The sequence below is a fragment of the Kogia breviceps genome, chromosome 1 (assembly GCF_026419965.1).
Source record: "Kogia breviceps isolate mKogBre1 chromosome 1, mKogBre1 haplotype 1, whole genome shotgun sequence".
Lineage (NCBI taxonomy): Eukaryota > Metazoa > Chordata > Mammalia > Artiodactyla > Physeteridae > Kogia > Kogia breviceps.
In genome coordinates this window covers 24,011,722-24,038,985 of record NC_081310.1, presented here as the reverse complement: position 1 = coordinate 24,038,985, position 27,264 = coordinate 24,011,722, and the positions used below count along the sequence as shown (strand labels likewise).

The following is a 27,264-nucleotide window of genomic DNA, read 5'->3' as shown; positions in this document are numbered from 1 at the left end:
CTTGGCAATTAAGGTCATCTATAGCATTTTCCTAGATTCCACATATATGTGTTAATATACAATATTTGTTTTTCTCTTTCTGACTTACTTCACTCTGTATGACAGACTCTAGGTCCATCCACCTCACCACAAATAACTCAATGTCATTTCTTTTTATGGCTGAGTAATATTCTGTTGTATATATGTACCATATCTTCTTTATCCATTCCTCTGTTGATGGGCATTTAGGTTGCCTCCATGACTTGGCTATTGTAAATAGTGCTGCAATGAACATTGGGGTGCATGTGTCTTTTCTCTGGGTATATGGCCCAGTAGTGGGACTGTTGGGTCATATGCAGTTCTTTTAGTTTTTTAAGGAACCTCCATACCGTTTTCCATAGTGGCTGTATCAATTTACATTCCCACCAACAATGTAAGAGGGTTGGTTCCCTTTTCTCCACACCCTCTCCAGCATTTACTGTTTGCAGGTTTTTGATGACGGCCATTCTGAATGGTGTGAGGTGATACCCTTCTTTAAAAAGGATGAATGAATGTGCTTTCATGCTATATAAGAAAGCCACCTTCTGCAGTGAAATCTAACAATTACACAGAGCCAGTGCATATAAATGCCCCTAAGAATTACCCTTTTCTGATTAGCTTAATTTCTCTTTTTAAGTTAAGAGTCTTCTCTAATTTTAAGAAACAAAACGGAAAAAAAATAACAGCATAGAAAAAGTCTTACTTGCTTGCTTGTTTTGTTTTTGCAGTCCTGGTTCTTTTCACTTGTTGCTTTCCCACAGTTTCAACTGATCGAGCATCATCTTCCTATGGGTTAAAAATTTTTAAAGATGAAACTTATGTAATTAAACAATTGAAATCTACAAGGAATATAGCCAAACAGTGCTAAATGAATTTAAACTTAACAAATATCAAATGGACTCCTTATATTTTTTGGTAGAAACCTTGGTCATCTAGGACAGCTCATTATCCCTTGTCCCCACACATTCTGTTATCTCCAAGTCTTATCAATTTTATTCTGGAATGTTTCCATTGTCCCCTGCCCTTTTGTTCTATTGACTCTGTCCAAATCCAGGCTCTCGCAGCATAAGCATTATGCCACCAGTGACTATTTTTCCTCCCTAGAATTCCCTTTTCACCGAAACTTAAAGCATGCACATGGCTATTTGCTAGTTTGTGAACAGCCCGACCCCCTTCCTCATGCATCGCCAGGCTTCTGTGCCTTTGCATCTGCTGTCTTCTCCTCCACCTACAGGGTCTACAGGGTTATCTGGGTATAAATGATTCTTATCATGCTGTAAAATAATTATCTGTATTTTTGCCTCTTCAATTAAACTGAACTCCTGAAAAACAAGGAATCTGCCTGAATTATTTTTGTGCCTTTGTCCTTGCATAGTAACTGGCTCACAGCAGATAATTCAAGACATGCTTATGAATTAAGACTGGTAAATATAAGGGTCTCATGCTCACATTCAATCCCTAAACTATTTTTATTTTAGAGTTACATGCAACTAGTCAGCTCTGAAACACTCTCTCTCCAAGTGTGGTCTGTGGATGACACTCCAGGGGGTCAGGGACCTAAATTTTAAATAAACACATCCAGATAATTATGGTGGGACACTACAATTTAAAAACCCTTCCCCTAATAGGTAATTTAAACTGCAGTTGCCAATAATAAACCATGAGTAACATACCAATCTGTCTTAAAGGTAGTATCCCCAAAAGTGCAGAAAAGACAATTCTGGACTTAATAGTATAAATGTCTGCTCTTTTTAAAAGAAGTTTATCTAGGAAGCGCTGCTTAAAAAAATAAAAAGCATGTTTAAATACACATACAAATAAGATGCATTTCTTACCAGTTCATCTACATGTCTGGATGTATTAGATGTGTTTTTCCGCCTGGTCCTTAAAGTAGGAGGTGAGAAGACAAATTGAGAAGATAAATCCGAAACTAATTCTTGCAGCTGCACAGGAGCCTCTATTTTTTTAGCTAAAGAAAGGGTAGAAAGAAAGAAAAAAACACTGTATATCTATGTATATCTATTTTATATATATAGACATATATAAATTCAACTTGCAACAAATAGCAAGATCTGTGAAGTGCAGTTAAGGGCAATAATGCAAAGCACAATAAAAAGAGGTAGGCATATTTGAAGGTTTGAAATATGGTATGGCAAAATGAAGGTTTGTGGCAAGTCTATCAGTGCTGTTTTTCCAATAGCATTTATTCACTTCATGTCTGTGTGTCACATTTTTGGTAATTCTCCCAGTATTTCAAACTTTTTCATTATTATTATATTTGTTACAGTAATCAGTGATCTTTGATGTTACTATCGCAAAAAGATTAGGCTCGCTTAAAGCTCTGATGATGGTTAGCATTTTTTAGCAATAAAGTATTTTATAATTAAAGTATGAACATTTAAAAAATACTATTGCACACTTAAAAGACTACAGTATAGTGTAAACATAACTTTTACATGCACTGGGAAACAAAAAAATTTGCATGACCTGCTTTAACATGGTATTTGCTTTATTGTGATAGTAAGGAACCTAATCTGAAAATATCTCCCAGGTATGCCTACCCTGTGTAACCTGAGCTACTTTGCTTCATAATTCCTACTTTTCCAGAGGCAAGGTTTTTCTTTTAAAAAGCAATTTTATTTACAAAGAAGAGACTCAAACCCTCTTTCCTTTCAGCTTATTCTGAGCCAGTTGTTCCATGCAAGGGGAACAGAAAAGTCCACAGAGTAACAGGAAAAAAGCAAACGGAGAAAGTAACAATACAGAAAAACAGGCTGATAGGAAGATTTTCCATAGACAAATAGAAATGGTTTAATTAAGAATTACTTGAAAGTATGTAATTAAAAATATTTATCACACACTTCATCTCAGATTATTTTCCCTGTTTTTACTATAGGGTCTCCATATTAATGGCAGTTAGCAATGTAATTATCGAAGTGGCATATGGTGCAGTTGAACCAGTCTGCCAGAAATTAAATCTTAGCTTCTGGATTTATTAGCTGTGGGACAAAAAGCAAGTTACCTAAACCTCTCTGTGCCCCAGTATCTATAAAATGAGATTCAAAATGGCACCTTTAAAGTTACTGTGGAGATTAAAGATTAGAATAATGTTAGTATATGGTAAGTGCTTTATGGATGTTTGCATGTTATAATGTTATTATTTCAAGAATATAATTTACAAATCTTTGGAATAAAATTCCCAAATTATAGTTTAATGATATTTTACCTACTGGGACAATCAAGAGTTCTATAAGTTATCAAATTCTGTAAAGCATGTGATTTATAACAAAAGAAAAAAGAGGGGTGAGGGTCAGAAATAAAAGTCATCTCCGCTCCCAGCTGATAAGTGGCTTAAGTGGCACTGGTGGTAACTTCTTTCTTTCGCAGTTAAGATACAGACAAACAAATCTATGCTCTATGAAAATGATACACTCTATTTTTCTTTTTCCAGGCTACCAGGAGTAACAGCTTCTTTGGCTTTTCAAAGACCAGCTCATATTTTTCACCTACAGTTCCCCACTGCACCCAAAGGAATAAAGAAGGAAATACAAAAATACATTATCACGTGCAAAAATGTTCAGCCCCACCATTCCTTCCATACACTTCTATTAGCCACACAAGACTTTATTATACTTTCAATTCCTTGCGTACTTCGTTCGGTAAGCTTCCTGAGGGTAAGTTTTGGTGGCCAGTGCTACTTAAGGCCTAAGAAGTTCAAAAGTCCTATAGATTCAAACCCAATAATGTACTAGTAAACAGCTTTCTGGGAAGGAAAAAAAACCAACAACAACAAAAAACGCAACTCTGATTTACAGCATTTGCTTATTTCTGTGCTATAAATGTTCCATGGCTGGCTCACAAAATTCCTGAATATTTAACAATTGGCTCTCACGAGCCAGCAGGAATCAGATCCAAGACGTCACTATTTATTCATTACCTGGGTGATGTGGGTGCTCAGTTTCACTGAATTTCAATTTCCTCATTGTGGAAAGAAGAAATAGTACGTGTACTACACTGGGTTATACTTAGAATCAAATGAACTGGTGAATGTATACCCTAGTATAGCCTCAGGTATACAGCAAACCCTTCTTAAATATCTGCTGCTGAGTAATGAAATTTGAGAAATCTTATTGAAATGTAAAGCTTTACATTCTTTTTAGCTAGTGGTTCTACGATTATCTGTTTCTTGACATGTTTCAATTAAATAGAGGATGGCCTCCAGCTTCCTAATCTTATAATATTTCTGTATCCACCCTTCTCTGTACCTCCCACCCCTCCCTGAGGAGTTTTTTTTTTTAAATGCAATTTAAATAGGCACAAGGGACAGAAGGTATTGTAAGAGTGTAGAAACTATAATCTGAGGGCAAAATAAGAAAGGAAACAAATGATGGTGTTAATTGCTTTGTTAAAGTAGTGAACACTCAATACTCACAAGAACCCTATGTAGTAGGCACTATTAGTAGTAGGCATTATTACCAACATTGTAAAGATGAGAAAACAAGATTCAGAAAGGTTAAATGATTTTCTGCTCAGCTAGTAAGTGGCAGAAGTGAGAAATCTCAGTCGCAAATTTCTTATCACCTCTAACCTCATACTAGAAGATGCTTATTGTTAATACCAGAAAATCTGAAGACAATTCAAATACCTGGCAGGAGAATGCTTGAGTGATCTGCAGCACATAAGTGAGATGAAATGTCACACGTGGACTCTATCAATGTGTAAAAAACAAACAAAAAAATACAAAACCACGAACACTCAGGATTTTGAGGAAAAATGCTCATGAAGTAAGTAGGAAGTGGGGGGAGCAGTATATATATCTATACACATACCGCAGTTTGTTGGGTTTTATAAAAAACAAACTATATATTCAACGAGAAGGATATACAAGAAAATGTGAACAGTGGTTACTGGTTCTCTAGTTGACTAGATTAAATATTTTTAATTTCTAATTTTCTGTGGCAGGCATATATTATTTTTATTACAGAAAAAAGTTATAGTTAACATGTATACAGATGACGACTATGTAAAGATAACAAATATCAGAATTATTGAGATGTCTGGCTACGCTCTACCAAAACAACCCCCAAATTTTACATTTACTATACTCTAAAAGTCATTAGAAAAGTATAAAAGATTTGTTAATGACATTCTTCTACCACTCACTGTTCTTTTTCATTTTAACTTTTATCTAAAATAGCAGCTTAGTAAAGTCAGCTAAAATCTCACACATTTGGTCATTTCATTTTCCTCCATGCCAAGTATAAGCATAACCACACTTTCCCAACAGCATGAAGAAACTGGATTACACAGTACTACCAAAATCTCCTATAACTACAGATCATTTTTTGGTCAAATGATCAGTTCTATGGCAAAGGGCCCTTTCCTGGGCTTGTGCTATGTAAATATAACAACTGGACTTCATGAATATACTTAAAGAGGTTTTTACACAATGAATGTTGAAGACAGAAAATTTCAGTTTGCAGATTTTTTTTTTTTTAGCGGTACGCAGGCCTCTTACTGTTGTGGCCTCTACCGTTGCGGAGCACAGGCTCCGGACGCGCAGGCTCAGTGGCCATGGCTCACGGGCCCAGCCGCTCCGCGGCATGTGGGATCTTCCCAGACTGGGGCACGAACCCATGTCCCCTGCATTGGCAGGCGGACTCTCAACCACTGCGCCACCAGGGAAGCCCCAGTTTGCAGATTTTTAAATAACTTATCTTTCTCTTGGCCTTCCCCAAGTTGGGAAGCAACTATATAGGATGTTCACTAATGCATTTAAAAATGCACACAACAGTTTAAAAAAGTTTAGTAGAACAACAAAGACACCTACTTTACTTACAAGTCCCTAATCTTTATCAGCACCTTTTTAGACCTTTTTCCTTAACTGTCTCCCTCACTGAATTCCCCCCCCACAAGAAATCTTAATAGCACAGACAATACTGTATATCTGTTTATGTACTTCATGTATATCTCTGCTTTATACATAAAAAAAGAGTAAGATATTTTCACCCTTTTGGGAGAGACATCACTCCTGTTGAGACGGTATGAACTATACCAACCAAACAGTACAATCATTAGCTCATTTATTGTCAGTGAGGGAGGTTGGGCATGTAGCCTTGCCAGTTCATAGACAATAGGGAATATGGATTTAAATAATTTCTGTACTGTAATCAATAGAATTCTACTGCTGTTTCCCTTCAAAACAATTTGAAGTTGTGGACATCACCTGGGATATGAGACAAAAATGATGGTTCTATCTGGGGAGAAACCAAAATTAAGTCACATGATGTAAGGGGAGAATGAAGAGAAATAATACTATTCTAAAAAATTAAACCTATGTCAAGTGAATTATAGGATTTAAAAAGTCATGGTGAAACAGAAATTCTTGAATCTAAAAATAAACTTTAAAATATAAAATATTTAAATTTTACTATCAAAAGATCAAAAATGTTTTTTTGTTTTTTGAAGGGGGAGGAATTCCCTGTAACTACAAATCATTTTTAGAAGAAATAATCCATTAGTGCCTTAACACAAAATCTAATCATGTTTCCCAACCAACAGAATTTTTTTTAAACTGAAGACTTGGAATGAGATGAAAATTATGCTTTGAAAAGAAATAAAAGTACCTTTCTCTTTCCTTGGAACCTTTGACACAGGAGGAGAAAATAAAAAAGACTCATTTTTTGGTTCAGAAAGGTCCGGCAACAAGATGGCCTTGCTAGATCTAGTCCTTGTGCTACAGGAAGATTTAGTCAAAGCAACTGTGGCAAGCAATTTTTCTTCTTGGTCATTTGGTTCTTTGTCTGTCATTTCTTCATCTGTGCATTTTTCTGATATTGAGCGTAATAAACGTTTTTGGCTTTGGTTTTCAGTCCTTTTTGTAAGCTTCTTCTTAGAGCTCATCGCTGTAACAAGTTCCTCATTTGGCACTAAAACAGATTTTTCTAAAGCTGGTTTTCCAACATCAGTATTTTCACTTTTAGCTGGGGTGTTTCTTGTAGATCTCCTTTGGATGCTGAGACCTTCTCTCTTCTTGTGACTTCTTTCTTCCTTAACAGCCTTAGATTCTACATCTTCAGAGGGATTAATTTTTCTTGGTCTACCACGTTTCCTAGGTGTAGCAGGAGTATCAAATTCTGCTTGAAGAGTCAACTGGGATGAACCAAGTTTGGAATCTTCTATTACATCTGATGCACTAACTTCCTTCTTTTTAACCCTTTTACTATGTTGAATAGCCAGCTGCTCTTCAATGGACTCCCCATCTTGTTTATATCCTGTATTTTTAGAAGTTTCCAAATTAGCACTTCTCAATTTCCTGGTACTTCTGCTAGGACTTGCTACTTTACTGACTTTCAGATCATTTATAACTTCAACACTTTCCTGATTTTCGACAGATTTTTTAATTCGTTTAGGAGTCCTTTTTGTAACAGATGAAAGCTTAACTTCTTTTCTAAAAGAAGTTTCTTCAGTTGCTGGTTCCAACAGCTGAGATGATTTTAACCTTCTTAATTCCCTACCTGGAGTAACCTGTAATTCTGGTTCCACAGAATTAATATTTTCTAAAGTGTCTTGATCAGTTTCTTTTTTTCTCCTTCCTCTCCTAGGAGTAATAGAATTTTGAGGTATTTGCTGGTTATGAGATATTCCTTTATCATCAGAACAGGCACTTTCAAAAGCCCCCGAAATTACTTTTGTTTTCCTAGTTTTCTTTGTAATGCAAAGTCCCAGCATCTTAGGAGTAGCAACATCTGCTGACTCTTCCTGCTGTGCCGATTTGACATTCAGGTTTTGGACACGTCCTCTGTTGCGAGTTCTGGAGGAAATCATGTCATTAACCTCGCTGACATTTATAGTCACCGTACTTGTTTCCTGAATAGTCTTAAATGTAGATTTGGCTAACTTGGTGGAACACATTACCTTTTGGCTTATTAAAGGTATGTTTTCTTGAATGGACTGTTCCATCGTATCTGAAGTAATTTCTTTACTTCTTGTGTCTTTAATTACATCTAATAAATTTTCTGCGATTGCTACTTTAATTGGTTCAGGCACATATGGTAATGTCTCTACCCTTTGGGACTCTTGATCACTAGTTATGCCAGATGGCAAATTTGCAACATGTCCGTGATTATCATTTTCCCCACTGTATACATGTTTTTCCTCAGTGGCTGAATTAGCTGCGTTAGCTAGCACATTAGATGCTGCAGAATCACCTGTCTCTACTTCTCCTTCTTCACCTTCCAAAATCAAGGTAAAGTTGCTCTGTGGCACAAAAAGTTCCCCATCTACTTCAGCAATGTCACACTCAGCAGAGTCTTTGTTATCAGGTAAGTCACAAAACTGTTGCTCAATGGTATCAAAATTGTACCGAAGCTTAAGAGTTCCTGAGGGATACAACTCACTAAATGAAAGATTCCTAGCCTCTTGTCCTGAATCTTGAACTTCAAGCTTTTCATGTTCAATTACCTAAAATGAATTAAAGATAAGAGACTGTTAATGTATACATTTATTTTAACCTAAAGCATAATTTTTTTTCATGACCACCTCTCCCTTGGTGTATGAATTGTTAAACATAAACTACATTTGATATGGCATATACTTATGGGTTTACTTTATAAAATATCCATTTAAGCAATCAGACTTTCTCACTCAGTCAAAATAACTAGATAGAAAAATATTGAGATTCTGAATGGAATTAAAAGTAGAATTCTACATTTCTCTGGCTAAAAAAGACAGTCTCAACAAAACCTTAAAAATTATTATGATGCTAACAGTTGTGATAATTAAGGACTTATTCTATTCTCACCCAAGGAAAGAAAAATTAACTGGAGAAAAAGAAACAACCCCCAAACTGTGTTTTAATGATAATCCCCAAATTACCTAACTAACCACACTTTTTCTAAACAGCATGATCCCCATAAGGTTGAAGAAGAATTCACCTACATAAGCTCCCTTGGGCTAGACTCAATCCTCTTCCCTTTGCTGGGGCTGCATAAACCATGAAATTCCTAAGGCTTTCAAGTTCAGTACCTCTCTTGCAAGGGTTTGGTGGAAGAAGGAATGCTCCTTGCATTTACCTTTTGGTAAGGGAAGGGGAGAAAAAGGAGGAGGCAGAAAGTAACAGAGAGATCTCCTGACCAAGAAGGTAGAACATTACCACCCACCTAAACAATGACATTTTCCCACTCCCCAAACATTCAGTGAAATGAAAGACTGGAAATACCCAGAAATGAGGATTCCCATTTACACCATGCCCACAAATTGTGTTAGCTTCCCAGCTGAAGGAACAGGGACTTTATCCATCTAACTCACAGTGAGAATACTCATGAAACTGAATATGGATAACCATGACATTTCTATGAGTTAAACCTCCCAAATATTATACAATCACATCTCTATAAATAATTAGAAGAGGTGATTTTTCTTCATCTTAAATTCATGTATCATATAAAAGTTGCCTGTTGATAATAAAAGAGATTTGGTGGAATTTTAGGAAATGTAAGTCATATTAAATACCAAAAAAAAAACCCCCACACACAAAAAAGCTCCCACCTTTCTGGAGCGTCTAAGAACTTAAACCCCAGCCAGCAGAACACCATTTTCCCACAAGTATGAATGAGAGGGTGGGGGGGTGGGGGTGGGAAAGAATCCTATTTATCTGTACTCAATTATTCTCAAATATATGCTGTGGATACTTTCGATGTCATACATGTCTCTAGGGTAACCAATATCTGTTTTCTTATGGCTAAAAGAGCTTTCATTTGAACCGGATACTGAGCAAAAATTAATTAAAATTGTGACTTCTTTAACACAGCCTTTTGGTTTTCATGAAAAACAATTTCTTACTTAAAGAATGTGCTCTGTAATTCCACAATATATACTTTTTTCAACACAGTTTTATAAAGAGGTTTTCATATAGCAGTCAAATAAATGAATACATTAGATTTGAACTATGGTTTGAAATCTAACTAAACCAAAACTGAAAGACTGACAAAGAAATAAAAAATTATTTTTTTTACATGAATTTCTTGAGTATCAGGAGAATCATCAGAAATTGGAGGCTTTTCTTCTGGTAAGTCAACACTTGCTTTTAGTACATCAACTTCTATTTCATGATCTTCTTTTAAGTTCAGTGCTGTTTCCTGGTCAAGCCTATGCTCAGAGATAATAGGGCCTTCAGAGATAACAAGCCCAGAGCTTCCACTATCACCAAGAACATCAGCCACAGCTGAAAGAAAAATGAGAGTTAATCTTCCATGTTTTAAGCTAAAAACAAAAAAAGATATATACACAACTGGGGAAGCAAACAGAAGGGAAAAGGCTGCATTGCACTTAATGTTTCCTTGAAAAACTGTCATAGTGCCAAAAAATTTCTAACATCTTAAAAGAGGAAAAGCCTATGAGGATTTACATCACTCCTGTTTCATCAGTATCCAATCACTCAGTTTAAACAATACATATTTGCTTTCCACAAAAATAAAACACAGAACATTAATTTTACATTTAAAAATGACAACTTTGGTTTTTCTCAACTAGAATATAATTCTTGCCCTTACTGTGAAACTTCAATATGATGATAAACTGCTCTGAGGAGCTCAGATGTGCTTCTTCCTTATTAATCTGAAAATTATGTTCACCAGGTGACTACTAGACAACCAGCTATCCTTGTTGAGCCATTATAGAATTACATGAGGGACATGCAATCTGGGCTTTGATCTGGCTGTGAAAAGGACTAGATATTTCCCTTTTGGCAGAAAGCATCCAAATGGCCACATATTCTATCACTTAAATAAACTGGGTGGGGGGGGGAATCATAAAGAAAAATTTCTCCTTATCTTTCACCTTCCTCTTTAAACAACCTTTATTGACGAAAACAATAAAATATTAAAAATCTGTGCACACTCCTTGACCCAGCAAGGCCATGTTTAGGAGTCTGCTCAAAAGAAACACTGACACAGACTTGCAAAGATGCATACACAATAATATTCACTGCAGAAATGAGATAGCAAAACAAACAAAAATGGTCATCAGCTCAAACTGTTCACCAATCAGCAATTAGTTAAGCATACCACAGAACATCCATACTATGAAATACTATTATAGCCAATAAAAAGAACAGAATTAATCTGTATTAATGACATGGGAAAATATCTTAAATATACTGTTAAGTGAAAAAGAAAGTTGTTTTTGATTATAATAAATTTAATTGTTAATAATTTATAATAGCTAACATTTACTGAGCTTTTATTAACAGTGAAAGCTATTAAATTTTATAGACAAAGAAACAGAGGTATAGCTCATAGTCTTACACATAGTAAGTGCAGAACAGCGTTATGAACCCAAGCAGTCTGTTTAAATCCTTGGTATTCTCTATCCACTGCACTTACCTCCTCTTTCAACATACTGGGAAAAAATGCACAGGAAAAAAACTCAGGGAAAAGTCACTTTCTTAATAGATTCTTAAACTGGGTAACCGGGTTATGGGGAGTTTTACTTTATATGTGAGACTATGATTTCCTGATTATTTTACAGTAAATATATATTACATTCTTAATGGGCTGGGAAGGGGGGAGAACAGGTCTGCTCAAGCTTGTCCTAAGCCCTATTCATAATGTGACAGGCAGAAGGATACAATGATTAAGAGCATGAGCTCTAGAGTCAGACAGTGTCAACACCATATGTGAAAGGCTTAGACAAGTTCTAGGCACAGGCATTCAAGGTGTCTGCTCTCCCTAAAGCCAACTGTGAGTTCAATGAGGAAAATATATCTTCCTCATCTCTGTATAGTCCGGGTCTAACTGAGAGGAGGCACTCAAAACAAAACAAAACAAAACAAAACAAAACAAATTCCATGTATCTGTTCATTTTCCCTGGAGCAAATTCAGTCATTTGAGATTATTTTCTAATAATAATAAGCCAATCTTGGCTATATGTTACCACAAACACAGAATAAATATGGAAGTTTCCCTGTATATATAACTGAACCTCAGAAGATCAAAAAGCAGGTGTGCAGTCTGGCTGGGGACTGGTAATTTACTTTGCTCTTCTTTAAATATGTCCACAAAAAGCATTCTAAAACTTCCACTATGAGAACCATAGAATGTTTTATAAGCAACCCACTGTTTGGTAGCTGACACACCTCCTTAGAATTCTATTTTTAGCTGGGGAAACAACTGGAGAATAACTGAGATAACAAAGTCTGGATTATTATCCAGATTCTTTTGTCCTAAGAATAGAACACTTTAGACACAACACTAAAATGAAATAATTCTAAAGTCAAAATAATACATAACATTTATTGTTACCTGCTCTAAATGCAGAGGTACAGCTTTCAACAGATACTAGTCCTTCGTCTAAAACAGGTACCTTGGACTTAGGGGTGAGGATTTTCCTTTAGAAATAGAAACATATACTTTAGTGTGTAAGAAGATTCCATCTGCTCTAACCTGCTTTACCCAATTCTTACTTTTCATTTTGTTCATGAAAACTGAGGTTCAGAGAAAATACCATGCAATTTCATCCAGAATAATACTAAACAATTTACAAGTGAATTTAGAAACAAGTAATGCTGTATTTGTTTTTCCTATTTTCTAATTTTTTTTTGTTGAATACAATGGCATGAGCTTAAACTACAAATAAAATGATTTTAAAATGCTGCTCAGTATAAATTACACTTAGGATAAATTTTAATTATCTGTGGCCACATTCTTCAAATAAATCTATCAAATATTAGGGACATTTCCCCCATATACTCAGTAGAATCAGATTCAATATTTTAATGCTAACTGGAAAGCACATGATAAATGACTCAAAATCGGAGACCAGTGTGACCTGCATTAATCCACTTGGTAAGTGTTCTGGAAAGATGTTGACAGTGGTCCCTTTCTATTCTGAGCTGGCCTTTCCCTAAAGCCAACTAAAGCATGCTGATTTTTTAAACTGGACAAACTGTAAAGTAAATTCAAGAGAAAGTACGTATTTGGAATATATACACATTTATTTGTAGGTATATTTGTAAGACTTACCTCAATCACAATATTTATAGTAAGGATAACTAAGAAGCCATAACCGAATAAGTTTACATTTAAAAAGGAACTAGCTTGCCAAGGATGGTGAATATTCACCTAGATTGTTACTGATGACCACAAAGTTTCTGGTCAAGTGAATGTTCTTTTGATTTGCCATTGTTGTAATTATCCATCAAACCCATTACAATAAATATTAGTTTTCATTAAAATTTTAAAAACCTTAGAATTAAACAACAAAACAATCTTGATAATCCTTTTGTACTGTTTCTCCCTCTTTTTCCATGAAGGCCTGGCAAAGATCACAGTTAATCAGGATTTCTCTTCTCAGAAGTGAAGCACCTGATTGAGTTCAATATGAGAGGTGACTATTATGATATTGATTTTTGTGGGTGGTTTGTGAAGTCACTCTCAAAACTTATAAAGTAATGAACCATTTACAACACCTTAAATTATCACATTTTATGTGGGCTAATCTTAGTAAATTACCCTTACTACTGCTTGATAACTGAAGCTGCAACTTTTTTGGTATTCTCTACAACAGTGGTCAACCTTTTTGGCACCAGGGACCAGTTTCGTGGAAGACAATTCTTCCATGGATGAGGGGGTATGGTTCAGGCGAGCGATGGGGAGTGACGATGAAGCTTCACTTGCTTGCCCGCCACTCACCTCCTGCTGTGCAGCCCCGTTCCTAACTGGTACCGGTCCACAGCCGGTCTGCAGCCCCGGGGCGGGAGACCCCTGCTCTGCAACAGTGTTACTCAAAGTGCTGATATACAATGTGTCCAGTCTTGCAATGACGGAAGGAGTTTATGCCAGAAGGTCAATCAATCAATTACTTCACTGATTAGCTCAGCTGACTTTCAAAAAAGGCTACTGCTATATATTCTAGCTGCTATCTTGTTGTAGACCATAAACTGGGAACTGGCATCAATCTTATTAGACCGCACTTTAAGTAGCACTGACATACATCATCTAGTACACTGCCTAATTGTGTTAAGTGCTAAATGAGACGGAATAATTGGGAGTATAACAGTTCAAGCAGTCACTGAAAAACAAAAACTGCTAGAGTCTTGTATCAATCAAATGGCAGGGAACACTACTGCCTCTGAACCATCTCCCTTATGCTCTGCCTTGGTGCTATAGGATACATACCTGATCATTCTGAAACCACTGAAAATGGGAGAGCATGGAGGGATGCGTGGCTGTGAGTGACACTTTTGGTTTTCAACAAAAATAGAATCACCAAAGAATATTAAAGAGTTCGGCCTCAATTTATCATGTCTCTATATATTTAGGAAACATCTGGTATCATTCTCAGATTTCATAATAACTACGAAATAACACACAGTTGTACAAATGAACTTCTTTCATAACAGAAAACATTACCAAAATGGAAATGCCAAAGATCAAAATAAGAGCTAATCTATGCATAGAACAAATATCAATATTTACTACTGCTTCACAGTTTCATTAAACTTTACTAATATTTGAAATTTTCTCTATAAACTTACCCTTCACAGACTGATGGTACACAAAGAGAAGCTTCAGCTCCTTGAATGGGGCTTAAGGTATTTAATTCTGAAAGTGCTCCCTCTGCAACTAAGAGATCCTTTGTTTCTGCATCTTCTAAAGTGCCTATAAATCACAGTTAAGAACATTCATAATTATTTATGCTAAATGTTTAGCGATTACTCATGGTCTTGGCCTATTACTTTTTAATAAGTTGTTGGGTCTGCTTTTTGCACTTTTAGATTTACTCCACTGGCATCAGACTGCAAGTTCCTTCTAATTCTCTGAGCCTAGGCCAAGAGACCCCCTCCCAACCCCCTCTCTTTCATCTACCACTCACACTTTTGGCTTAACAGGCACTGTTACAAGTGTTTTACATTTAACAACTCTCTTAATCCTCAACAAGAGGTAGTACTATTACTCCCATTTTACAGATGAGAAAACAGAAGCATACGGTTACACTGCTTATCCCAGATCACAAACCTAGTAACTGCTGAGCTAGTAAGATTCAAATCTAGCCTATTTCACTCTAAAGTTTGTGCTATATAATCCCCCACAAAAACAATAAAAATTTCTATTTGAGACTGTCTAATCATTTTAGGACTAATCAATGAAGACACTGCCATGAACATCCTTGTCAAACATTTACCATTCAAATATTTTAGTGGAACACAGCACATCAAAAGAGTAATGTAAACTTCTAAACATATGCTATTTATAAAGAGCGTCCTAAATTCTTAGAGCAATTAATAATGTGTATGTTTATTAAATAAAGACCTCAGGGCTTCCCTGGTGGCGCAGTGGTTGGGAATCCGCCTGCCGATGCAGGGGACGCGGGTTCGTGCCCCGGTCCGGGAAGATCCCACATGCCGCAGAGCGGCTGGGCCCGTGAGCCATGGCCGCTGAGCCTGCGCGTCCGGAGCCTGTGCTCCGCAACGGGAGAGGCCACAACAGTGAGAGGCCCGCGTACCACCAAAAAAAAAGACCTCATAGCCCAAACTTCACTGCATTCACATTTTAAGAAACCTTAGTTCAGCTTAGGCAGAACGTATTTTCCCAAAGAAACCACTATAACACAGATTTTTATATAAGTATTGGGTTTTACATATTTAAAATTAAGAATTACCTTTAAATCTATGCAGGGGTAAGAAACATAAAAATAGAATAACTCTTCTGATCCACCAATTCTAAGCCAAATCTCTCCCCTTCCTGGTGTTCTACTGGTCCCTTCTATGTTCCCCATGTAGCATTTATTAAACTGCATAGTACGTGCTTGTTTGATATATATAATCCACTAGGTGCAAAATTACTGTGGGCAGGTGCTATGTCTACTTATTACTTTATCACTTAACACCTAGCACACACAAAGCCGGAGCCCACCTGTTGCACATAAATTAAGGGCTCAAAATTTTTTTGACAAATGAATATAAAGACAATAAATTCATGGGTCTTTGGACATTACTTTTCAGTTTCCAATGATTATTTTGGAGGTAGGGATGGAGAGTAGAATGAACTTCCTGTTTTCTGAGCAGCTTTCTAGAAAGTTGAGGCTGCTGTATGGATAAGTTAATCTAGTCTGTAAAGGTAGTATTATTATTTCTCATAGCTATAGGAAAACCTTAAGTCACACTGATACCTGACATTTCTTCCTTAACCATTATTGTTCTTTTCCAAATTTCATTTCCAAATGAAAAAAGAACACACATTAAGTTCTCCTCTCTTCAAATCTCATACCTACTTATAATGAATGTAACAATATAAATAAGCCATATTTGTTAAGTGGAAAGAATTAAGATATGTACATTATATCTAGAACCTACTGTTCTGTGATCATATAATTATTTAACCCCGATGCTTTTCTTATAACAGAAAAACCTCGATTACAAATTTTACTGAAGAGTATCAATGGCCATTTTGAATATTTGGGATGAGTTCTTACCCATTTGTTTCTCCAGCTCTGGAGGAGTTACTTCCGATTCAAATGTATCTTTATCACTGTTCTCAGTCTGTTCAGTTAAATTAGTAATTTGTTCAGTGGAAGAGCGTGTCACTGGCTTAGAGGCCATGAAAATACCTTCAAAGTCTTCTGGTGATGGAGCATCCTGATACTCTAAGGTAGTCTGGTCTGATCTGGTTGAAGTATTGCTATTTTCTATTCTCACATCCAGTTTCTCCAAACTTTGTGAAGTTGTATCCTGTGACCTCACATTCATTTCTTGATGGTCCTTTTCAGGGCTATTCAGGGGAAAAGATGTTGTCTTATCTTTATTCTTCAGCCATTCAGTTTCTGCTGGAACTGCACATTTATGGAAAGGTGCAGTAATAAATGCTTTTGTTTTGCTGTCATCTGCAGCCTGTTAAGTAAAGGTATGGAGAAAAATAATTTTACTAGTAAAAATCAGTCACATCTAAGCTATCCATCCCAATCATACCCACCCTTTCCACGTTCCGTTTTTCTCCAAATTCTTTTCTCCATCAAAATTCACTTATTCTAAATCCATTCTCTTCAGATTGCTGATTAAAAGTTAATGACTGTTAATGGTTCTCTAACTGGTAATAGATCACTATTCCCAAAAGACTAAAACACAGAATAGGCAAGATGCCCAATAAGCACCAATGAGTTCCTATTAACCTACAGTGGAGCTCTGAAGACATACCCTCCCTAAATAGACAATGAACTAGGAACTTAATAAGAGAAGCAGTACAATACAGGTTAAAAAACAAAGAAATTTAAAAAAACAAAACAAAACAATTCTAGTCCCATTTCTACCACCAAATAGCTATTTGGTTATAGATCATTTGACTTGGTGCTTCTAGCCCTATTTTCTTCACCTGTAAGTGATGGGTTTGGTTTAGCCAAGGCCCTAAAGTTGCCTTCTGAACTAACGTCTTCTGATTTTATGACTACCTGCAAGATTGTATATAAAAATCTATAGTGATATTACATAAATCAATTTATCTAACTTTTTACTTATAAGAGTTAATATATTCTTTGTTTTTGTTTTGTTTTGTTTTTGCGGTACGCGGGCCTCTCACTGTTGTGGCCTTTCCTGTTGTGGAGCACGGGCTCTGGACGCGCAGGCTCAGCGGCCATGGCTCACGGGCCCAGCCGCTCCGCGGCATGTGGGACCTTCCTGGACCAGGGCACGAACCCATGTCCCCTGCATCGGCAGGCGGACTCTCAACCACTGTGCCACCAGGGAAGCCCCTGATATATTCTTATTAAATCCTTTTGTTCCAACTATTATCAAACTTACTCCAGCAGTCCACTTTGTGGTTATGTCTTCTTCCATGAATGAAATTCTAGTTTCTTTAAGTCGTAAAGGAGGAGTAAGAGACCTTCCAGGTGACAAAGAGGGAGATGCTAAAGGTGTTGTTCGAAGACCAGACCTTAGGATGGACTGAGGAGTGAACTCGGCAAATCCAGGGCAAGTAACTGACATAGCCAAAGTCTTAGCTTTCTATGACAAAGAGCAAATGGAATTCACCATTAGTGTTTGTAAAAGGCACCTACATAAGGACAGACAGGGCCAAGAGAGTCACAATGGTGGCTATATTCTCGTCTCCAATAAAAATATCAATAAAAAGTTGTGTTACATTACTGGAAATACAAAATTCTACTCACGGCTTTCTATATATAAGGCTATAAAAATAAAACATAAAGCTGCATCCATAATCATTCTAAAGACCTTGGTTATTCCCAGGTTTAAGTTCAACTTAATAAAGTGCTGAGATAAGATAAATTATTTAACTATTGCTTAGAAAACTTTAGTTAGGTGAAAGAGATGATAGTGTGTGATGAACAGAACCTAGTTTAATTATAGCAAGCTAATCTAAGTTAGACTGACTTTAAGAATGTTTTAGAAAAAATATAATTCCATCATACGACTCCAATAGTAACTGAATTACTTATAAGAATTCTGACTAGTTTACTACAATGAATACAAATAATTAGCATAGGAACTAGTTAGGAGAAATATTGACAATTCCTTCACTTAACCTCTCTAAAGGACTAGTAAACAGATTATCGGATCCTATAAGATTATTAAATTCCATTAGATCTGTTACAAGATTATATTGATTTTTTTCCTAGATTCATTTTGGTACCAAGTACAAAATTATTCCTCATTTAATTTCATTTGAACTTATTAGCCCTAGAGAATAAAATGTGAATGTTTTTCTATAGAAGAAAAAAAGTTAGATATACTGGATATTAAACATCAGGAACTTAATAATCTTAGCAAGCTTCTTTTCAACTTCTTTTAATAACTATTTTAGGTCTAGCATTTATTAAAGTATCTTTTATCCAACCTGAAAAATAAGAATTCCCTGGCTTCACTTTACATGCTGGATATCCAGAAACAATTAAGAAAAAACAACAACAAAAAAAGAAAGCTTCTGGGTCTGAATCCAGAACACTGGACAATGAGCTTGTGGATAACATATGTGAAAACATTTTGACAATGGGAGGGTAAAAGTCCACTGTTACCCGTCATCACAAGTTTAGTTTTATGGTTTCTCAGCTAATAATTTATCAGAGAGGGTGAAGGAAAAAGCAATTCCCTACTGATAGCAGGAAAGAGTAACAGTTTACAATCTTATTGAAGGAGGCAGAATTTTAAAATAAATTTTTTCTAAAAATATTAAGAATGAAAAAGCATTTGATAAAGGAAAGAAACAATGGCAAAATGCTATCAGAAACTGAATTAAAAAAAAAAAAAGCAAACCCAAGAATATGAAAGCATTTTTCAAAGGAAAAAGGCATATTTATAATAACCACAGAGGTTTGCATTACTTTCAGAGCAATAACTGTTAACCTTGAACATAGTGCCAGTTAACCACAAAGGGTAAATTTAATAGTCTGTTTCTGAAAATATAAAAATACAGTAAGCATTGTGGAAACGTATCCACAGAAAAGAAAAAAGGAAAATAATGGCTTAAAGCCCCTTATTACCCAAAGATATCAATTATAAACAGCTTATTTCTCTCTGCTACTTGAAAAGTAAGAACTTCCTAGCTTCACTAGGAATGCTAGACATGTTAATACTTACCTTAACTATAAGAGGAGTTTCAAGTAAATGTAATTCTGAAGCCCTGAAAGCACTGTGACGTGATCCTTTTGATTGTGAATTTACTGGCAATGAGGTGGATGCCAGGGACAAAGGAGATCTTGTGGGGCTTTGCTGAATAAATCCCAAACACTGAGAAGGCTGGGGGACAGGATGAACAACCAAATCCAGCAGTCTGTAATCACAGCATACATATAAATAGAAAAATCCTGGTAACATACTTGAGTTATACTGAAGAAACAAAAGAATTAGTATCCCATTTAATTACACAGACTTCTATATTCACTGGTAAATGTAACCATATGAAAATATAAATTCAGACAAGTATATTACTGTAATGGCACCCTTAGTTCCAGAAATCAAAATTAATTCAGTAGCAAAAAAGAGAATTATGAATTCTAGATAACAATTTGGTCATCTCCCCACAACCCTGAAAAGGAGTTCTAGCCCTCCTCCCTCCCTTTTACCAATATTTACTGAGCCCCTAGGCATTATTTTCAAATGAAGATGAACTGCTAATAATTTAAATACTCAAGAAGACAAGTCAATGTTTCCCTAGCAATCCATTTGGTACAATTCATTTTCACAACATAATTCCTTTCACGCACATGTGAGGTACATAATGAATACTGGTTTATTTACCTTTATGGTTCTGATCACAATAAAGACTAGACTTACCAACCAAAAACAAAGTTAATTTTCTCAAATTAATGACGTTAGTGGCAAAAGAGAATCCCGATATTCTACTAAATGGCTTTCTATAGTGTCCTGGACATTTTTATCATATCAAATGATAGGAGAGAGAGCCTTAACACTTTTATTATCACTCCTTTCTTGAACCCCAGATCTATTAAAATACAAAGGAACTGAGAAAAAGTGACTTGTGGGAAAAATATCGAAACTACTGGTAGGAAAACAGAATGCCAGTGATAATGACATCCATTTGAAGCAATCTTCTTACCATCTCCTGAAGGTAATTAAAGGAAAAGAACCTCAATCTAATAAAATCTAATCCAAGAAAGGGTAAATCCTTTCACGATTTGAAAATATATCCATTATGTACACTACAAACAGCTTTGGCCCTAATTGCTTTTAAGTTATTAACTTATTCTGAGTACTTTATTCTTAGTATCATAGATTCAGATAACTTTATTCCCATAAAATTGTTATTCTGTCACTGATAAAATGTAAACAATCAAAAATTTCCAACAATTATGGTCATATTATTAAAGAGAAAGAATCATTACATTGAGACACTTGTTTGTTCTCTGCTATTGACGATTATGAACATTTCTCAACTCTCCAATGTTCTTAAATAAAATAAACAAAATCACAATTTCATGTTGGATGCAAAATTTCAATTTAACTATTTACTTTTCTAATACCACAGGTTAAGAAATAACATATTATTGCATCTGAAGCCACTTAAGACATTTTAGTAGGCTCTGTTACAAAGGAACAAGCTTTAAGAAGCCAACCAAGATTAGTTGGGGTTTATAAAATGGGTCAATCAACAATGAGATCAAAGAAAGCAAGTTAACAGTTTATTTTGCTCATAATTTTAATAAAACAAAGTTTACTTTTCTCTAGGCAGTCTGAAATCATTAAGCAAAAATTCTAAGCAATCAGCTGATGCAAAATTTCTTAAAATTACTATAATACTGCCCAAATAATTTATTTACAGCAAGCATTAAAAACTCATTCAAGAATTTAAAACAATATTTATAAAAATTTTAAAGAAAATTTTAAAATTACAGTGTGATTATTTAGTGTATCACTTCACACTGGTCAGAATGGCTATCATCAGAAAGTCTACAAATAATAGGGCTTCCCTGGTGGCACAGTGGTTGAGAGTCCGCCTGCCAATGCAGGGGACACGGGTTCGTGCCCCGGCCCGGTAAGGTCCCACATGCCATGGAGCGGCTGGGCCCGTGAGCCATGGCCCCTGAGCCTGCACGTCTGGAGCCTGTGCTCCACAGAGGGAGAGGCCACAGCAGTGAGAGGCCCGCGTACCGCTAAAAAAAAAAAACAACAAAAAACTACAAGTAATACATGCTGAAGAGGGTGTGGAGAAATAGGAACCCTCCTACACTGTTGCTGGGAATGTAAATTGGTGCAGCCACTATGGAGAACAGTATGGAAGTTCCTTAAAAAACTAAAAATAGAGTTACCATATGACCCAGCAATCCCATTCCTAGGCATATATCCAGAAATGAAGAAAATTCTAATTCAAAAAGATACATGCACCCCAATGTTCATAGCAGCACTATTTACAATAGCCAAGACATGGAAACAACCCAAGTGCCAATCAACAGACAACTGGTCTAAGAAAATGTGGTATATATAATGGAATTAGTCATAAAAAAAAGAATGAAATGTCATTTGCAGCAACATGGATGGACCTAGAGAATACGACACTAAGTGAAGTCAGATAAAGACAAATTTTATATCACAGTGTAATTCTTATCTAACATTGTCTTTTAAAAGTGATTTAATAAATTCTTACCTAGAAATTTTTTGTGATGCGTTTGAAATTGGTGTTCCAACAAATGCCTCAGGCAGCTCTGGATCTGGGAGGGAATATACTATAGGAGATGGTTCCTCTATTTTAGGACTACAAAGAAAATAAAAATTTAACTTTTGATTATGTATCACAAGGAGGATTAAATTACAAACGCTGTAAGAAGGTGAGATTGGATGGGAGAAGGGGGCTTTCATTTTTTTCCTTAGTGCATTTCTGCTTATTTACAAATAATGATGAACATAATTTGGTTTTAAATTTAAAGACAAAGAACATTCTTCTAGAAAAGTAGACAACATAAAAAAGAGTTTTACATACATTAATAAGCTCTAAGGCTGGACTGTTTATGAATGCAGCTGATATCCAGGAAAGATTAACAAATAGCATGACTATAAAAGGTGTAAGAAAAACATACCTATTGTAGACAGAGATGCTATTTTTAGGTTCATTACTTGCCCAGACCTCTCCAATTTTAGATAACACATTACTGATGAAAGTAGATCTTGTTAACACAGTCCCTGTTACAGCTTGCTTTGGAACTGCTGATAATGGTTTTGGCCTAGAAACTGTAAAATGAAAAAGGTAGGATTTAATTTCATCTCTAACACCAGAATTTTAATAGTAGATTAATATGAAAGAGTGGAAAAAACAAAACACAACATAAAAGCAGTTAAAGTTATATTTGGTTTAGCAACATCTATGCAGCAATTTAACAATTTGGGCTTTTAGGAGATGGTAAAATAATTATTCTACATGTTCTCTAGAAGTTAGATAGGAGTCTTCAAATGAAATAAAAAGAGTTCTGTCATTTTGTATTAAATAAACTGTAAAAAGTTCCAAGAAAGCTTTTGACTTCTTGGGGAAGAGTAGCCAGTAAAAAAAAAAAAAAGAAAAAGTACCACTGTGATGAATCAAAGCAAAATTGAGCTAAATAGAAGATAACAATGGTTTCAGAAGATAATCAATCATTCAATATCTTTTCTAGCCCAATACGTTATGACATTTTTCAATGATATCCTACCTTCTCGAAAAACTGATGATGCTGACAGATGGTAAGGCTTAGCTCGCTCAGTGGCTAATTTTCGCTGGACTCTCGGAAGAATTTTCCCATATTGGTCTAATATAGAATTTCGAGCCACTGATCTCTCTCGCAAACGAGGATCACGATCATTCTATTGAACATATCATAACTGGTAAAAATTTAATCTTCAAAAATGTTAGTGCTATGTTTATATATTTACCATTTAAAATATAATTATGAATACGCAAGAATATCTTCCTCCTTCCTACATATCCATTCTTCCAAACCAAGGACCTCATACACACACCCAATTGCTTCATCAGTCCTTACCCATCACTAAATTCCAAGTCTCTCCTTCCCAGCCTTGATTATTCACAATAAAAGCAATCGTTATCATTTACTAAGCAACATGTTCACACACACCTCTGTGCATCCTCACGAAGAGATACTGTCATTTTACAATTGAGGAAACCAAGGTTCAGAGTGTGCTCATTTGTTCACACAGAGCAAATGAACAATTAGCCCAACCCCTACAGTCCATACTTGTTGCACTATTTATTTCCTACTGCTATCCTCTACCAATTCCTCTTGTTTTCCGAGTGAAGTAGTTAGTCTTGCAAGACTGTGGGCAGATATCTAAACAGAAATGGCATATATGAAAGAATTAGATAAGTAACAATACCCTGTTTCCTCAATTCTGCTACAGAAGCCAAGAAGAGGATTTCCTAAACTCAAGATTACACAAAGCTCAGTGGCTACCAAACTACAAGCTCTCATATAATAAAGTCACCTGTTTTCCCTATTCTCTTGTCTCCCATAATAAAACAAGTTTAACTGTACCATAAGATTTATCTTCAGAGTTTGGTTCAGCTTCAAGGCAGGAATATAATTGGCACGCTGCAAATGGTGAACTAAAAGGAATTCATGATTCTGAGCACTGGCACTGGACTGTAAAAATCTCACCAAACACTCCTAGAAAGAACAAAACAGATTTGTAAGCCACTAACTTATGCTGAGTTTCTGGATATAAGTTTATACTGATAAGTCATTACCTGTTCAGTGTCTGTGAATGGCAGCTTCAATAAATCCTCCATTAAGCCCATTTCCTGACAGACTTCATATGTGTGCTTGAGCAACTCCTCTATATCCAACCTATTAGAATGCTGTCGCAGTAAACTCCAGGCTTCAACCATGCACCTGAAATCAGTATTTATCAGTTTAGTTTTAGAAAAGCTATTCAAAACAAGTAATCCACCTGAAGAATCCCGAAGATACTTTGTACATACAATTTAAAAGTACTTTAAAATTTTATTGAATACTAATCACTGCATAATGAAGTTGTCAACAAGAAGATAAGGCATCTCTAAAGACTTTATATTATAATAAAATGTTGAATATTTCATGTAATTTATTGAATACTGCACTGAAAGTTAAAAACAGAATTGTTCTATGGGTAGGGAATGGTTTTAAGCATATGATCACGTGGCTGACTGGGAGCTGCAGCTCGCTGTAGCTGCTCAGCATCATTAGAGAGAATCACACTGCATATCATTAGCTCAGGAAAAGATCAAGATTCAAAATTCCAAGAATCGTTTCTACTTCATACAAGCATATTGCTTTGCACCATTTTAAAGTTGAAAAATTGCAAGTTGAACCATTTTAAGTCAGGGACTGTCTATGCCCAAGAGTTCAAGAAGACAAAAAACTAATGTGGTCTGCACAGTACTGAAAGATTAAAGTGAGGTTCTTAAGGAGGTGACACTCAGCATGAGAAGAGTGTAAACGAAAATGAGCAAAGACCTACAGACAGAAACAGCATATTGTATTTATGGGAAAATAAAGGACTTAGCTTAGTAACAGATGATTTTGGCTGATCTACAGCAAGATATGACTGGAGAACTTGGGTCAAATTAGACAGTTTTAGATACCATTTGGGGCTGCTGAAACATCCTTCTGTGGGCAATAAAGTGTTAAATGAAGCAGTGTTTCTCATGATATATTGTTAAGTAGAAATAAGCTTAAAACAGCATGAATAACTATAATTTCTAAAAATTAATCAATAAACAAAGCCTATAAATGTTTATGTATTTATTTAGACAACAAAATATCTTGAAAAATATACACTAAGATTAACAATGATTAATCTGACAGGTAGAATTTTTGGAAGGGCTGATAACTGTCTAGTCAGAAGCGGGGACTGAATAAAAGAATGGCAAGCAGATAGGAATAATTTTCTAAAAAAAAATAATCATTCCTAATTTTAAGTGAATAATTTTGATTTTTTTTTTTTTTTTTTTTTTTTTTTTTTTTTTTTTTTTTTTTTTTTTTTTTTTTTTTTTAGTGGTACGCGGGCTTCTCACTGTCGTGGCCTCTCCCATTGCAGAGCACAGGCTCCGGGCGCACAGGCTCAGCGGCCATGGCTCACGGGCCCAGCTGCTTCGCGTGGCATGTGGGATCTTCCCGGACCGGGGCACGAACCCGTGTCCCCTGCATCGGCAGGCGGATTCTCAACCACTGCGCCACCAGGGAAGCCCAATAATTTTGATTTTAATAGGCATCTTAATTAAAAAGCTTTAGCTATAGTTTTTATTGAAATAAAAACAAAAACTGAAAGGACTTCTAAATAACTGACCCTCGTAAGAAACACAGAATGTGTGAACAAAGTTACAGCAGTTAGTATTCATAATGAAAATGCATCTGAGGAAATTTTGGCAGCACTGTCCCAGACTCCCACTAGACACAAAGTTTTGTGGGGAAGCAAATCCCACTGTTGGCAGTTCAGGGCCCTGTTAATTTTATTGTTTGGGGACTAGAATATTTTAACATATTCCACAGAACTTATAAAACTGATGACCCAAATAAGTAAAACATTTGTGGTATATTCCCTAAAAATCTGCATCTGAAATTGCCTTCCACTTCTTCTTCTACCAGGACAGGCATGACAGTGTAGTTGTTATAACCTGAGTATCTAAGAGGAGTAATTTTTTTCCTAAATCAAAAATCTGGGAATGTTAAAATGAGCACACCATTCTTACAGAAAGAAAAATAGCTAATGAGGATGAATGAACATCTCATCATTAATTTTAATATAAAGAAATAGATGAAGTGGGTATAATAAGCTCTTGGTATCTGTTGAATTTGATTTAGGATGGGTGTATGGAATAGTCATTGCACTAGTCTACTTTTTGTGTATTCTGGAATCTTCTTACAAAATGCTTATACCAAAATAAATTTCAGATGCATCAAAAACTTAAATGATAAAACAAAAAACACAGAATGGTAATAGAAACAGTGAGAGAATTATATAATAATATTGAAGTGGAAAAGACACAAGTCATAAAAATACTGGTCATTCTGACTTCATAAAATAGCTCTTTATGAAAAGATGTGTTCAATTATTATAGTGAGGTCATATTATTTTTTTCACCTATCAGATGGATAAATGCAGGGGGTTAAACTGTCATGACATTCATGGAAGGCAACATGCCATTATCAAAATTATAATTGCAAATATCCTTTTACCAAGTAATCCACTTCCAAGATTTTACCTTACAAAATAAATTTGCACTTGTGTAAAATGGGTGGTTACTCACACACAGCAGTGTTTAAAATGGTAAAACATTAAAACCACCTAAATGTTCACTAAGGGAAGCCAGGTTAAATAAATACTGGTACATCCACACAATGAAGCTCTTTATGTACTATTATGAAATGAATTCCAAACTAGCTGTAAAAGTATACTGCAGAATGACGTACAGTATGCTGTTTGTATTTTTTTAAAAAGGGAGAGAGGGGTGGCAATGACACATATACACATTTGCTTAGTATGTCCAGAACGGCTTAGGAAGGATACACTAGAAATTATTAACATTGTTTGGGTAGTGGGAGGAAGCTTAGGAGGCTGGGAATTCACTGTGTATCCTTTTGTACCTTTAGAAAAAAGCATGTAAATATCTTACTATTCAAAAACAGAAAGAGCCATATTCTTGCCCCTCTTCCCCCAGCCCATGGATTTAAGTTTTCCACTTCAAAGTACGATACCTACTCCCAGTTGAGCAGACATACTAGTAGGAGTAAGATTAATTTATTTATGACTTATCA

The 27,264-nt window shown here is 35.6% G+C and overlaps 1 protein-coding gene across 7 annotated transcripts in view; it reads right to left on the bottom strand.

Annotated features, from left to right (window-relative positions):
- The window catches only part of AHCTF1 (AT-hook containing transcription factor 1), an 85,600-nt gene that overhangs the window by 3,433 nt on the left and 54,903 nt on the right, over positions 1-27,264 (bottom strand). For 2 of the 7 annotated variants that reach the window (XM_067028932.1, XM_067028926.1), the window contains 15 exons: positions 24,216-24,360; positions 24,004-24,135; positions 23,164-23,314; positions 22,558-22,708; positions 22,128-22,235; positions 19,604-19,796; positions 17,810-18,013; positions 16,492-16,906; positions 14,555-14,678; positions 12,321-12,406; positions 10,035-10,243; positions 6,645-8,481; positions 4,664-4,726; positions 1,854-1,987; positions 722-804 (listed from right to left, as the gene is read on the bottom strand). In XM_067028932.1, the coding sequence (XP_066885033.1) occupies positions 722-804; positions 1,854-1,987; positions 4,664-4,726; positions 6,645-8,481; positions 10,035-10,243; positions 12,321-12,406; positions 14,555-14,678; positions 16,492-16,906; positions 17,810-18,013; positions 19,604-19,796; positions 22,128-22,235; positions 22,558-22,708; positions 23,164-23,314; positions 24,004-24,135; positions 24,216-24,360 (4,035 nt within the window). The remainder of the gene's footprint in view (positions 1-721; positions 805-1,853; positions 1,988-4,663; positions 4,727-6,644; positions 8,482-10,034; positions 10,244-12,320; positions 12,407-14,554; positions 14,679-16,491; positions 16,907-17,809; positions 18,014-19,603; positions 19,797-22,127; positions 22,236-22,557; positions 22,709-23,163; positions 23,315-24,003; positions 24,136-24,215; positions 24,361-27,264) is intronic. The other 5 variants (XM_067028950.1, XM_059068648.2, XM_067028940.1 and 2 more) reach the window with 4 other exon arrangements.